Genomic DNA, 15,292 nt, shown 5'->3' with positions numbered 1-15,292 from the left:
GGGAGTTCTGGGGGGGGCTGTCAGGGGGTGGGGAGTGGTGGGATGGGGCGTGGGAGTCCCAGGGGTCTGTCTGGGGGTGGGGGTGTGGATAAGGGTTGGGGCAGTCAGGGGACAAGAGGCAAGGAGGCTTAGATAGGGAGTGGAGTCCCGGGGGGCAGTTAGGGGCAGGGGTCCCAGGAGGGGGCAGTCAGGGGACAAGGAACGGGGGGAGGGTTGGGGGTTCTGGGGGGGCGGGAAGTGGGAGGGGCTAGGGCGGGGCTCCTCCCGTCCTCTTTTTTGCTTGTTGAAATATGGTAACCCTAGTAAAAAGCAACAGAGAGTCCTGTGGCACCTTTAAGACTAACAGATGTATTGGAGCATAAGCTTTTGTGGGTGAACGCATGTGTCTGACGAAGTGGGTGTTCACCCACGAAAGCTTATGCTCCAATACATCTGTTAGTCTTAAAGGTGCCACAGGACTTTCTGTTGCTTTTAAGTACTGTAGTCTTAGGACAACCTGTCCTTTTGTAAAATCATCAGACTCTAGCTACTGCTACTAACTTTGAGATTGCCCTATAGCATCATTCAGATTTCATTATCTTTCATCTACTCATATTGTACACACACCTCTTGAACTCAGTGTTCATGCCTTTCCTAATCTTCCGTGTGCAGAGGAAAAAATAAAACAACCAGAAGGTGGAGTGTGTGTCAAAACTACAGGCGATTAGAATGATATTACAGAAGATGACAATTAGTTCTATTTTTGGATCTAGCTAACCTAGCCTTTTGCTGCACACATTTTTGAAAGGTAGTTGTAGCAAATATAGCACATCCAGAACTGCTTGTGGAAACTTGGACTTAGGACTTCTGCTATTTTAAAATATTCAGTTCTTAACTGTCAATACCAGTTGAATACATTTTGGATTATAAATAAATTGTAATAATACTTTAACAGATTTCCCATTTTCGCGGTCATCTTGGAGAACTTGTGCATAAGATGACTTTATTACTTAATTGCATATAACTTAATGACCATCAGCTGCTAATGGATTATTCTGAGAAAGAGGCATATCTGTTTTTAAACAAAATAAATCCTCCATTGATGTGTTGTAATATTCTCAAAGCCAATGCTTTAGAGATTCTGTTCATGTAGTATAGGTTTTTGTATTTCTCTTTCTGATGGTGATAGTTAACAATCCAGGCTATTCTAGAAGAGAGAGAATAATGTATATTGTTGGACCAGTTTGAGGAGACAGGAAAAGGAAATGGGTTATAAGGAACACTGGGAGGTGGTGAGTCCCTCATATTCCACCCCCTCCCCCCCCAGCATATATTCAGCTACTTATCCAGGAGAGGTGCATCTTTTTGAATATTATCAATTCAAGTTACCCAAATATTAACTTGACGTTTACCATGCACAAGGGATTCTCTGAGGCTCTTGCACTACAGCAGTATTTCTGCTTCAGTGCTGATCTTTTTCTCACTATTAGGATTGTACTGTGTTATGAACTGAGATAAGGAATCTGCAGTGCAGTACTAACTCATGTGGTGGGTTATCGCAACAGTGCTGCATGCTGTTGTATATTGTTTCTAGTTTGTTTATTTGGCATGCGAACAGCCTAATCCTCTTGTTGTTAGAGTAGTACAAGTTACTGTTATATATACAAAAAGAGAATCTGCATGGGTCTCAACTGCTGTTTACCAACCTATTTGACTGCAAAAGAAATTATGCAGAGGCCATATTCTCCATAAGGTACAATAATTCAGAGGATCCCATGCAAATGGAGGCTACAGATTACTTAGGGTGTGATTAAGCAGTCTGTCTGCTTTGTCTTTTGCAGTAAATGCTGATAATGATTATTTTTCTTTCTCTTTATAACCTCCTTTTTTCTTCTCCCCCCTCCCCCCTTGCTTTTGTACTCTCAATACTTGTTTCAGAATGGCTAATGGTCACTTTTCTCAATACTGGGAGATTATAAAATTATGGACTTTGTGTATATTTTATATTTAATCATTGTCAAAATGTTTTATAAAAACACAAGTGGAAAAGATCCTAAAATTAATTTGAATCTTCTGATATTATTGCTGAAAACATCCCTCTTGTTTTCCAAAATAGCAACAAACAAAATTAACAAACCAAATTAACAAACCTATTGCTTTATGAATATGCAGTTTATAAACTTTGAAACAGGCAATCTACCTCACTCCATTTTTATTGAATTATGGAAGTCAAACCACTATGTAGACTGTTAATTGAACAACGGGGAAAAAATGAGAAATTAAATTGTCTAACATAAGAGGAAAAAGTCAGTTTATTTTGACATGAAGTCTAATATGTGTTAAACTACAGTATCTTCTCAGAAGAGCAAGTTTAACTGAGCTCTACATTAAAGAAGGGGAGAAATGTGAGAGGCTGTATGGAGCTCCAGCTTCGGGTTACTGTGAAGTGTCCAACAGAAAAACTTGTGTTTTTTCTCAATGAAAACAAACTTTTAAAATAAACAGCTTCTAAAAATGAGTGTAAATACCTTAAATGACAAGTGTGAACAGAATGCCAAGCTTTGTAAAATAAGAACATTTCTATTCGTTAGGAATTGCTTTTTTGCATGTAGATTGATCTACAAGGAAAACATTTTAGTCTGCTTCTCTTCCTTGCTAGATCTGTCTGTCTCTTATGTTTACTTCATAAGAGAAACATTATATGGATATAAACATTTGCAAAGGACGGAGTGTAATAGAGATTTGATGATAAAGCTTCGCATTTACTCATTTGTATTTGAAATACTCCCGATTTTTGTAGTGAAAGTTGAGGACTGAGCAGTATTCATGTGAAGTTAAGATTTTGTTTGGGAAAATTCAATGAACCAATCGATTGTCGCAAAGATACTATAAGGAGTCCATAGATTTGTAATAAAAATATCCGAGATGGACAGAAATCTTTCACTGGGAAAGTGCATTAGTGGTTGCTTGAGGGCCAGATCTTGCTCCCACTGAAATGAATGGTATAATTCCCACTGATTTCATTGAGAATTGAACTCTGACCAAAGTAAGGAATAGAAGCAGCTGATGCCTCCTTGTGTCTGGTGAGAAGGAATTTGAAGAACACTTGTCTTACGGAGTCAGACCATCCTCTGAGCTGCAAACACTGGCCAGTGGCTCCTTTTAGTGTCGCAGGGTCTAAGGGACACAATAAATCATAAGATTGCTTTTGGTTGGCAGCTGGATCACCTGGTCATGTGTGAGTTGAGTCTAATCCACACTAGAAGAGGTTCGCTGGTGTAGCTGTTTCTGCAAACTTCCTAGTGTAGATTCAGCCTATGCTAGCAAAAAAAAGTGCTTTTGCTGGTTTAACTTACACTGGGTCACCAAGTGAAATAAACTATACTGCAAAAAAGCACTTTTATGTTTGTATAACCACATCTACACTAGGACTTTTACTGGCATAGAAATGACTTTTAAAAAAAAAAAATCTCACCCTTCACTGATATTTACCTATACTGGTAAAAGTTAAGTGTAGAGCTGGCCTTCATCTTAGCATAGTCATAACTCAGAAGGTTTAATGTGTTGCAGTAGGTGTAAACATGAAGCATTCTGGAGTGGTTATGGACAGCATTTCAATATCAATATAACTACTTTCTGGAGCAGTGGGAGTCATAAGTTCTGTTTTTGCTATCCACAGTCCCTAGTGAAAACCATAGTGCACAAGACTGTAAAACTTGTAAATAAAGCAAATAGGATCTATATTGTGTCTGTGTCCACTTATTTTGTCTCCCAAGAAAATAATCGACTTCTGGGATCCAAACCTTTGTGGCCACTTAAAACTTGTGACAGTATCTTTTCCAGTGTGTCAGTATTTCACTGTCACGGCAAAGTGGTAGAAAGCATCCACTTCACAGCAGAAGTATCCTTTACAGATACCTTGTAGATTTGTGTTCCAATAGCTTCTTGCTGTTCATATACTTTACAAATAAATGAAATATGCTTACTTTGACTTATCTGTTTATTTAAATACATTATTATTTATCCAGAAACCTGAATTTAAAATAGAATTAACTGTCTTCTGAAAGTACTGTTCTGCCTAAATTAAGCCTCAGACACATTTTTTACGACTTTCAAGTTTGGTTTTGTAAACACATTAGAAAGCCTGCTGCAGCTTCCTGCTCGGCCTTTTGAGGTTTCAAACATTGAGCCTATTGAACAAAGGGAAGTGAAACGGCGGTGAAGAACTCTAGGACCACGAATGTCTGAGGATTCTTATGTCATTCATTGATTCTTTCACAAAAAGAGTGGATTTGAATTGGTGCTGTTGGTTTCCCCACCTGCATACCATTTTCTGGCAATGGCATAGTTGTAACTTCATGCAAGAGAAGACAAAAGTTGTTTAGAAGAGCTCATAGGCACAAATTAAAACATTCGCCTCAACCATTCTAAGTTCGCTATTGCCGCAATAGGGGAGAAACAGTTGTCTGAGAGAAATTTATATTCTGATTGCAAGTACATCATCCGTGGAGGGAACTGAATAAGAGAGAAATGTATACTTGCTGCTCTCCAAAAACTAAGTTATTCAGTATAATGTTTCTCAGTTCAGTACATACAGCTCAGTTCAGTATCCAACGATCTAGGCTTGGGCATTTATCAAGAAATCTTATTATTCTTGTTAGTGAGGGTCATAATCTCAAAATTAATGCACTCAAAAAATCACTGTTTTAATTATATTCTACCTGTTTCCTAATCGCAAGAAAACCAGACAAACTGAGGCATATGTGTGACCTATAAAACATAGACTAATTCTCTTAAAAGACAAAGTGCAACCCTTGAACTGAGTAACTTAAAACAACAAACAACTCAAAACCTCTGCCCATGCAGGGACAGGAACTGACTTCTTTCTCATTTACACTAAGGTATTTTTATTAATTTCCGTGGAATCGCTCCTGATCCTCATTTAGTGTAAGAACCAAATGGGGCCCTTTGTGCTGGAAGATGTAATATATCTATGGCGTGTTTTACATTATACAGTTAGGTCAACCATAAGCTACCTTCATTGACCTAGCCTGTGGAAGCATCTTCACTTAAAATTAGCTCCTGCCGACATAACTGCCTCCCTATGCCAATTTAGTAACACCATTTCCCCAAGTGGTATAGAGCCCTAGTTGATGTAAGTAGGGTGACATAGTGTCAGTGTGCGTTGCTCACGGCGACTGTTACTGGCTTTCAGGAGCCTTCCCACAGTGCCCCTCAAAGACAATACAGTCATATAAGTGCTTCTAGTGAGGACGTGCATTGCCAACACATAGAGCCAAGTGGGAACATGCACACAAATGATTTAATAAGTGCGGTGGCAACATAATTTTGTAGCGTAGACATGGCCTACATTTAAAAAGCACAGTACCAATTAGTTTATCACTATTCTGTCTCTTATGGCCTACAGCAAGTATTTTAGGGGTGGGACAAAGTCATTGCCATTTCATTGTACTTTTGCTTGAGATCTTGTCAGCCCTTCAAGTGATTATCAAGATTTTAGTTGTCAACATAGCCTAGCTCAGGGAAGAAGAACTTCATATCCTCCTTAATTTAGATGACTGACTGTTAAAAGCAGATGGTATTTCACAGGCAGAAGTTGCTACACAAATATTTCAGATTTTCTGGGAGTATATGATTTCTAATAAACATATACAAGTTTCATCTGACTCCAACCCACAGTTTAAAATTTCTGGAGGTCATTTCAGATCAGATTTAGAGTGTTTGTGCCACCAAGGAGAATGCACATTCTTTAACACGCTGTCAATCAATGCATCAACAATGTGCTTTTGAGATTGGTTGGATTTTTATTTTATTTTATTTTATTTTTAGAACCTTCCCAAGGGACTTAGCCTTCATGACCTGGCTAATGGAAGGAAATGCTTCTTCAGGCTGAGTTTAAATGAATTAAAAAAAAAAAAAAAAAAAAAAAAAAAAAACCTGACTTTACAGAAACCTGATCATGTCATTTTTGTTTACATTGTTGCTTCAAAATAATTCCTTTCCTTAATATTTGAGGTATTACACCTTCTTTTCCCTCACAGTGCATCTGATCAGTCGTCTATGTTATCTACCTGTGTATCTCCAATTCAAATAACTTGTGCCACATGAACCTTCCAGGAAATCATTTTGACCACAATGAGCATTATGCAGCCCACACTCTTAGACAAGCACCCTCAAAGAACAGAAAGCAAAGTACTGTTTAATGGTCTTAAGAGCTGGCAAATTGAGAGAACTGGTTGATTATTAATAATGTATGGAACTCTGAGGATTGGTTAGCCTCAAAGTTCTGCCTTTAATAATATTTAAACATGAGGTAAATCAGCCAAAAGTATGGCCTACTATACTGTAGTGTTTCAAAACAAGCTATTACACAGTTGCTGTGTTTGGCTGAATTGGGACAGTAAAGATTTCCAGTCAGAGCATGGAAATTCACTATCCGGAACCATTTTTTTTTCTCTTTGTTGCACAGAAGAAATATTGGAATTCTTTGACAGCTGTATTAAGAAGATGAATCAGCCATGTCACTGGTAAAGAATGTGCAGCATAAGGGCCTTGACTACCCATTTACCTACTGACTAGACTAAGGAACAATACATCTCTCATCTGAACAGAAAAGGTTTTGTTAATTTGACAGTTTGTACAAAGCAGTTCAGATAACACACTGCATATCTGATCCTTTTTCAGATGTGCATCTTTTGAATAAAGGATTTTACAAAGGTATCTTTGCTGTAGTGGTACTTCGAAAGATCCTGGAGAGCATGAGAAAAATGATTAGTGGTTTGGTGTCCTCTTACACAGGACAAGAGATTGGAAACAGTAGGCTTTCCCCTCCTGAACAGAACAGCTAAAGGGACTGAGATAGTCAAAATTTGTGAAAGATATAGTGAAAACCAATTAGTCCCTGCAAGTAATCTAAGAACCAAGAGGACCCTCCATGATACTAGAGGGAAATAAATCTAGATCCTATACAAAGAAATGCTCTGAGGTACATAGCCAATCTATTTAAAATCCAGTCACAGCAGCCAAGAATTCAAAACTGGCTAAACTGACTAACTTTGTAACTCTGTGGGCAATGTATCTGGGGATATGTGTTTGCAATTGCTGTAGGCAGGATGCTAAAATAATGGCCTCATATGGTTTAGCAATTAATTTCTCCTCTTTTGTACATATGTGTATGAAACCCAACTGTACAAGTGAAGTATCTCAGCTATGCACTTTGGACTTTGTAAAGTCCTTCATCTGAAAGTAATGCATCTACAAAGTAGGTATGAAGGGAAAATGGAAGGCTGATATCACAAGAGGGAGGTTTTTGTGTGATTATTAACTGAGTATTTACATACACTTGGTTTTCTTTGAAGTAAAATTTAAACTCCTAAATTTCTGACTTTCTAATCGTTTGTCTTTTAGTAACTACAGTGTTCCTTAGAATCTTTTTACCTTTCAGTTTTATAAATGTAATGTTGAGACTAACATGAGTGAGTGTATTTTATTGTTGGTGCTGCTAAGCTGCACTGATAAATCAGCTATCCTTAATATTGGCTGTTAAGAGTGGCCAGTTTGGACAGTAGGGGTCTGTTGTTGCTAGTCAATGGTAGGGAAACACAGGAGATACGGAGCGGTCTTAAATTTTCTTTTCTCCCTGCAGCAAAGAAAATAAGTTACCAAGGAATGTTAGAAAAAGAAATGCAGTGCTTCAGCCTGGCATTCAGGTAGTAAATTACACAATATGCTGATACTCTTTTGAAGGCTGCAGTAGTGCAGGGCTATAGAAATATTTCAACACTTATTTTGCACATTTTCATGTACTCTCTTAATTACTAATTTTTTTATATTCAGTATACAATTCAAAAGTAATTGGTTTTTTTATATTTTCTCTATATAAGCCTTGTTAAGCATAATATATAAATGTGTTTTCGAGCTGTTATTTTTGAATATTTGAAAAATTACACGAGTAAACTTCAGTGTCTTCTTCTAGGGTTGTATATTCGTCTGATAAAAACATTAGGGAAATCGAGGAAGAAACTCTGAGGAAAAGAGTCCTGGAGCCCAGACAAACACAGGAAAATGAAAGCCTTACATCTGGTAGTCTTCAGAACACTCAAATATCAGGTGTAAAATGCATTGGAAGTGATAAAACAACTTTTGTTAATCAGCATTTTCTGGACGGAGCCATAGAAAGAGAAGTTGTTTGTTCACCTAATACTGAAGATGAAATTCTAGAAGCCAGTCATGCTGAAGGCAATGCAACTAAGCCAGGTGAAGTTAGAATTGTGTGTGGATTTTGCTAGCTACCTAAACACCAGTGTAGGTTTGTTCAAAAATTGTGGGTAAAGTTTATGGTTATTGCACGAACAAGACCAAGATGAATATTCTTTGCTTTGGCCCAGATCATTTCCTCATGCCCTGAGTAAATGGGTGTTCCATAGGGAGCATACAGCAATGTGATAGAAACTGTATCCCTTGCACTCAGACTGCCACAGAATGAAAATGTAGCAACATGCCCTGAGGAAGAGGAGCGTTTAGTTGGTGCATTTGCATTGGTGCCAATGCCTCTTCTGAGCTACAGCAGATGTAAACACAGGCCCCTTTGATACAGTGCTTCCATAGTGGTGGTCCCTCCTTTTCTTCACTGCAGGGAACTTCACTGGTTCCACTGCATTTCATGTACATGTAATGAGTGGGGGGGCAGGGCCAAGTCAGTTCCATATAGTCCTGCAAGTGGGGAAATATAAAAATATCCATTTTTCATTTTGTGAGGAGTTAATAGCTTTTGTCACGGATAGCAGAAGTGACCTTAAATTTCTTCAGAGACCAATCTTCTTGAAACTATGTATGGTTTGTATAGAAAAGGGAACAAACAGCATACATTTTCACGTACAGCAATAACAGTAACACTTCTCTTCCATTGAGCTCCAAGTGCCAAGGGGTGGTAACTCTTCCAGTATCTTAGTTAAGAGTAACACATAGAAGTTATTCTCCACTACTAGTAAGTTTTGTCTGAAAAGGCTTTCATCAAATGTGCATTTCAGAAGGAAATAAACTATCCCATGTGAAAGCTGTAGCATGAATATAAAATATGTTGTCTTTTTAGTATCGTTTGTTTCAGATGCCTGAAATTGTTTGCAACTTCAAAATAATCTAGTATAAATAAATAAATATTTTCCCCCATTTACAGGTAATTCTGAACTAGAAACCGCATCTGGGTTAGGAGAAGACTTAATGATGCTCTACAAGAAATGTTGTTGTCCAGATATTAATATTTGGATAGAAGGCAACCAGTTTCAAGCTCACAGGTATTTAAATAAGTAATGAATTTAGAATGTAAACTATTTCACCAGCAATCCTTTCTATATAAAACACTGTTACAGCTACCTAGCTGTGTTACTCTATAGGTGTAATATAATAAAGTATTCTTAACATGTCTTTATATTGTTTTGTACTGTTAGAACTACTATAATGACTTTGCTAGTTTAACCACAGAGACCGATAGTATTTTTGTAGTAACTGAAGTGCTTCCTTGTGATTACAGCTGTCGTTTTTGTGATAACTAAGTCTTGAGAGAAAATATAATGTGCTTTTAATATTGTAGCTCTGTGTTTTTTACGTTAGGTTCATTCTAGTATAAATTAAAGTAGAATTAGGCTGCAATATATTTATTGCAATAAAATCAGTTAAAGAAAACCTAAATACAGCACAATGTTACAACTTGAAATCCTGTAAACAAATCTAGCCTGTCAAAATAAAACTACAAGTCAACTGATACTAATTAATTCCTAATAAAACTAGCCCAAATAAACAGAAACCTCCCTGGATGGAAAGGAAAGATCTTTGGTGCCCTGAAGATTCCATTTCCATTTTTTCCTCCCCTTGTTACCTGTCCACAAGAGAACTGTGACCACTTCAGTGAAGCAGAGGTGAATGTTGTCTCCTTGTCTCAAGAGAGTTACCAGCCCTTGATAACCCAGAAATCATCACTCTGCTTAAGAACCATTTAGGACTCTCATGTTGCAGTAGATAAAGCTGAGATGGCCATTCTCTCCTGTTTTCAGTCAATTTATAACTTTCTGGAGAAAAATATCAAGCTGTAGCCACTGGACTCTCTCCCTGCTGTTCTGATTGTTAATTGCACACAAGTTGGGAAATCCCTGGTTAGGTTAGGTTAGATTCTCTGTGGTGGGGTCCAATTTTCTGCTGTTGGTTTTGATGTAGGAAGCTGGAAAAGAGCTAATTGGCATGTTTTAGAAAGCCACAACCTCCATGCACATTCCTGAGCTTCCCCCATAGCAAGAGACTGCAAGGAAATGGAGGAAGCATAAGAGACATGAAAACTAAGGTTAGACCTATGATAGGGAGATCTGGCTCTTTTATGGCCCCTTTACACAGCCAGAATGGTGCAGAAGGGTTGCTGGAATGATATAGAAAAGATGGCCCATGCACCCAGAGCAACCTGAGTTCTGGAAGATGTGAATGTAAAGCTATATCTGCACTGCACACTCCTAGTGACTTGTATACTTAAGACTGGACAAGTTACTCTGCTATGTGGCTCAGATCATAGCAGCAGGAAACAAAGGGCAAGTTTAGTTTCTGCATCAAACACATCTGGAACCTATACAAATGTACATTGTAATGCATACAAGATACACCAATGTAGCATGTTTAAATAACATCATAATGCTACTTTTTCACTGGGTAGCCATCTTACTTAACATGCATTATTTAAATGTTCAGTATCATACAAAACAGATCTTAGCCTTGCAGCTTAATCTGTTCCTGCTCATTGCTGAAGCTTGTTTGGAGGGGAACTGACAAAAACAAAGACAATATATTTAGCTTGCAAGAGAGTAAATGGAGACGGTCACGTGTTCAGAATTCACTTTCACATGCTCAGGGCTATTTTGGTCTATTGCAGCATCCTTGTTGGATTTAGGGGTTGACCTATCTAATTCAGATTAGCAGGATATAAGGAAAATTTAAATATTGCTGGCTGGCTTGTGGGAGAAACGGAAGAGAGATTCTAGATTGGACATGTGGGAGAAGAAAGAAACGATATGAGAGAGATACCAGTATATAAACTGACGGGAAGAGAAGGCAAATTGTATGCTGCTTCTTTCCTTATCCTGTACAAAAACAAGAGTGCTTTCATATAATTTAAAAGTCAACAAATTATAATGTGTGTATATAAAAGAAAATACCATTCTTATATAGTGTGTAACCTATTGCATTTTCTGCAAAAAAGATGTAACTGAAGCAAAGTAACTTTCAAATTTGAAGTTTAATGTCAAACCATAAGAAATTAATATGAATGAGAAAATCATCTGCAATTATACTAGCTAAGATACAATGTATAAAAGCTAGTCCTTCAGGGTATACCCTAATCATGAGTTGGGGTGAGGAAGCAATTTCTACTTGCTTATCGCTTGCTTGCTCTTTCTGCCTCTGTACTAGATTATTTGAATGGGAGTATAGCACAGCTAATTATGGGGCTTTTTATACTTTTCTCTGAAGCACCTCGCATTGCTAGAGATGGGATATTGAATTGGATGAATAATTTGGTTTGTTTTATGGGAGGGAGAGGAATAAATCAAACACGCTGTTTTACTCCCTATTTTGCGTCTGAGCCTGGGAATATAGGCAATTATAGACTAGAAGGAAATAAAGTAGGGCTGTCAATTAATCACAGTTAAATCACACGATTAACTAAAAAAAATTAATTGTGATTTTTTTTTTTTTCAGTTTTAATTGCACTGTTAAACAATAGAATACCAAGAGAAATTTATTAAATATTTTTGGATGTTTTTCTACATTTTCAAATATATTGATTTCAATTACGACACAGAATACAAAGTGCACAGTGCTCACTTTATATTATTTTTTATTACAAATATTTATAAAAATTATAAACCAAAGAAATAGTATTTTTCAGTTCACCTCATACAAGTGCTGTAGTGCCATCTCTTTATCGTAAAAGTGCAACTTACAAATGTAGATTGTTGTTGTTGTTACATAACTGCTCTCAAATACAAAACAATGTAAAACTTTAGAGCTGACAAGTCCACTCAGCCCTACTACTTGTTCAGCCAATCGCTAAGGCAAACAAGTTTGTTTACATTTACGAGAGATAATGCTGCCCACTACTTATTTACAATGTCACCAGAAAATGAGACCAGGCGAATTCACATGACACTTTTGTAGCCGGCATTGCAAGGTAATTACATGCCAGAAATGCTAAGCATTCATACGCCCCTTCATGCTTCAGCCACCATTCCAGAGGACGTGCTTCCATGCTGATGACACTCCTTTTAAAAAAAAAAAAAAAAAAAAAAAATGCATTAATTAAATTTGTGACTGTACTCCTTAGGGGAGAATTGTATGTCTCTTGCTCTGTTTTACCCACATTCTGCCATATACAGTAACTCCTCACTTAATGTCCTCCTGCTTAACGTTGTTTCGAAGTTACGTCGCTTCTCCATTAGGGAACATGCTCATTTAAAGTTGTGCAATGCTCCCTTATAACGTCATTTGGCTGACTTTACAAGGGAGCATTGCACAAGTTTCTCTTCTCTGCCTCCTCCCCCTCCCTTCCTTCCTCTTTCCCTCCCAGCATTTCCCCCGCCGCCAAACAGCTGTTTGGCAGCGCTTAGGACTTTCTGGGAGGGAGGGAGCAGGGCTGGCTCCAGGCACCAACGCAGCAAGCAGGTGCTTGGGGCGGCCAACGGAAAGGAGTGGCACGTCCAGCTCTTCAGCGGCAATTCGGCAGCGAGTACCTCTTTCTTTGGTGGCAATTCAGCGAGGGAAGGACCTGTCGCTGAATTGCCACCAAAGAATGAAGCAGTGGTGGTAGGGTTGCCGCAGATCGCGGCTTGTTTGTTTGTTTTTTGCCGCTTGGGGCAGCAAAAACGCTGGAGCCGGCCCTGGGAGGGAGGGAGCGAGCAGGGAAGGTGTGTGTCCCTCCCCCCCCCCCCCCCGGCCGGCAGGGCCACCCAGAACACAGGGGCTGCAGGGCCCTGGGCTAAGGGGGCCCCGGGGCCCTGGCCTGCAGTTCTAAAGCCCCTTTCAGAATGTGGCCCTGCGAGCATGGGCCGGAGGACTCAGAAGGAGCAGGGGCAGCTTTTCTCCAGGCACTAAAGCCCTTGTGTTCTGGGTGGCCCTGCCTGCTGGGGGGTGGGGAGGGGCAGCTCCCAGAATCGCAGCTCCCAGAATTGCGGCCATGGGGGCGGTGCCGCGCTGCACAGAGCCACCTGCACACCCCCTGCACCAAACAGGATCTGCCCCAGGTAAGTGCTCTTCACCTCCTGCCTGCCCCAGCCCTGAGCCTCCTCCCGCACCCCCACCCTGAGAGCCTTCCTGCACCCTAACTCCCTCCCAGACCCTGCACCCCCAGCCCTGAGCCCCAGGAGAATGGAGGAAAAAAATGAAAAATGCGGGTGAGGGGTGTAATAAGAGAGAATGCTCCCCCTACGGGGGGGGGGGAGCCAAAAATGAAGCTGAGCATAGGGCCCCACTAACTCTAAATCCGCCACTGGTGGGAGGGGGAGGAGTGGGGAAGCGCCACGTTTCCGCTCCTTCCCCTCCCTCCCAGAAAGTCCTAAGTACTGCCAAACATCTGTTTAGTGTCAGGGAAGCACTGGGAGGAAGGGGGGAGGAGCGTGGATGTGGCGTGCTCCAGGGAGGAGGTGGAGTGGGGATGGGAAGAGGCAGGCCTGGCAAAGTCAGCACCTGTTCTTCTGGGGGGGGAAGCTGCTGTTGTGCAAGGTGCTTCCTAGTGTCCTTATCTGCCTCATTGTCTGCAGCGGGCTGTGTCTGTGTGGGGTAAGCCAGGGCACCTCCCCACCACAGTCCAGTACTATACAGTATATAAAGCCTTTTGTCTACCCAAAAAGTTTTTCCTTGGAACCTAACCCACATTTACATTAAATCTTATGGGAAAATTGGATTAGTTTAACACTGTTTCAATTAAAATTGCATTTTTCAGGAACATAACTACAACGTTAAGTGAGGAGTTACTGTATTTCATGTTATAGCAGTCTCAGATGATGACCCAGCACATCTTAATTTTAAGAACACTTTCACTTCAGATTTGACAAAACGCAAAGAAGGTACCAATGTGAGATTTCTAAAGATAGCTACAGCACTCAACCGCAAGTTTAAGAATCTGAAGTGCCTTCCAAAATCTGAGGGGGATGAGGTGTTGAGCATGCTTTCAGAAGTCTTTAAAAGAGCAACACTCCGATGTGGAAACCACAGAACCCGAACCACCAAAAAAGAAAATCACGCTTCTGGTGGCATCTCACTCAGATGATGAAACCCGCTTTGGATTGTTATCAAGCAGAACCCGTCATCAGCATGGACCTCTGGAATTGTGGTTGAACGCATCTGGCACGAAAATATCTTGGGATGGCAGCAACAAAAGTGCCATGCGAACACCTGTTCTCACTTCCAGGTGACATTGTAAATAAGAAGGGGGCAGCATTATCTCCTGCAAATATAAACAAACTGTTTGTCTGAGCAAGAAGTACGACTGAGTGGACATGTAGGCTCTAAAGTTTTATATGGTTTTATTTTTGAATGCAGTTATTGTTTTGTACATAATTCTACATCTATAAGTTCTACTTTAATGATAAAGAGATTGCAGTAGAGTACTTGTGTTAGATGAATTGAAAAATGCTGTTTTTTGTTTTTTTTACAGTGCAAATATTTGTAATCAGACATAAATATAAAGTGAGCACTGTACATTTTGTATTCTGGGTTGTAATTGAAATCAATATATTTGAAAATGTAGAAAACATCCAAAAATATTTAAATGGTATTTTATTATTGTTTAACAGCGCAATTAATTACGATTAATTTTTTTAATTGCTTGACAGCCCGAAAATAAAGTATACCTCTTCTCATGTGTTCATGTAGGAAGCAGATCCTATTTTGTTGGCATATACTAATATATCAAAATAGACTGAAACTTACCTTTTGCAAGGAGGTGGGTAGTTACTCTGGAGTGACTGAAGTTTTAGCTGAATCTTTTATAAATATTTCTTTGTTAAAATCAGTGTACTATAAGTATGGGCAAGAGGTCCAGAACATAACTCTCTGAAGTGTTGTTATATAAATTTGAATTTAGTGTTATGCTGTAATATAATAAAAGCTGCAAACTTGTGTCTTTGAAAAATCTATTCCATTTTCTCTTTTGGAGGAACAGGTAAGTCTTGCAGCAATTGATTTCTTCTGTTTATGTGAATACTAAAGGTGTACTAGAAACTAGCTTTAACTGAGAACTTTCAGAGTATTAATTTCCTTC

The 15,292-nt window shown here is 39.3% G+C and overlaps 1 protein-coding gene across 1 annotated transcript in view; it reads left to right on the top strand.

Moving 5' to 3' along the window:
- Positions 1-15,292, top strand: part of BTBD8 (BTB domain containing 8) — a gene marked incomplete in the record, with an annotated part of 62,102 nt that overhangs the window by 15,840 nt on the left and 30,970 nt on the right. The window contains 2 exon segments of the mRNA XM_034778711.1: positions 7,976-8,256; positions 9,176-9,293. Coding sequence (XP_034634602.1) covers positions 7,976-8,256; positions 9,176-9,293 — 399 coding nt within the window.

The sequence above is a fragment of the Trachemys scripta genome, chromosome 8 (assembly GCF_013100865.1).
Source record: "Trachemys scripta elegans isolate TJP31775 chromosome 8, CAS_Tse_1.0, whole genome shotgun sequence".
NCBI classification, from domain to species: Eukaryota; Metazoa; Chordata; order Testudines; family Emydidae; genus Trachemys; species Trachemys scripta.
The sequence above is the reverse complement of the archived record's forward strand: the minus strand, read 5'-3'. Positions and strand labels throughout refer to the sequence as shown.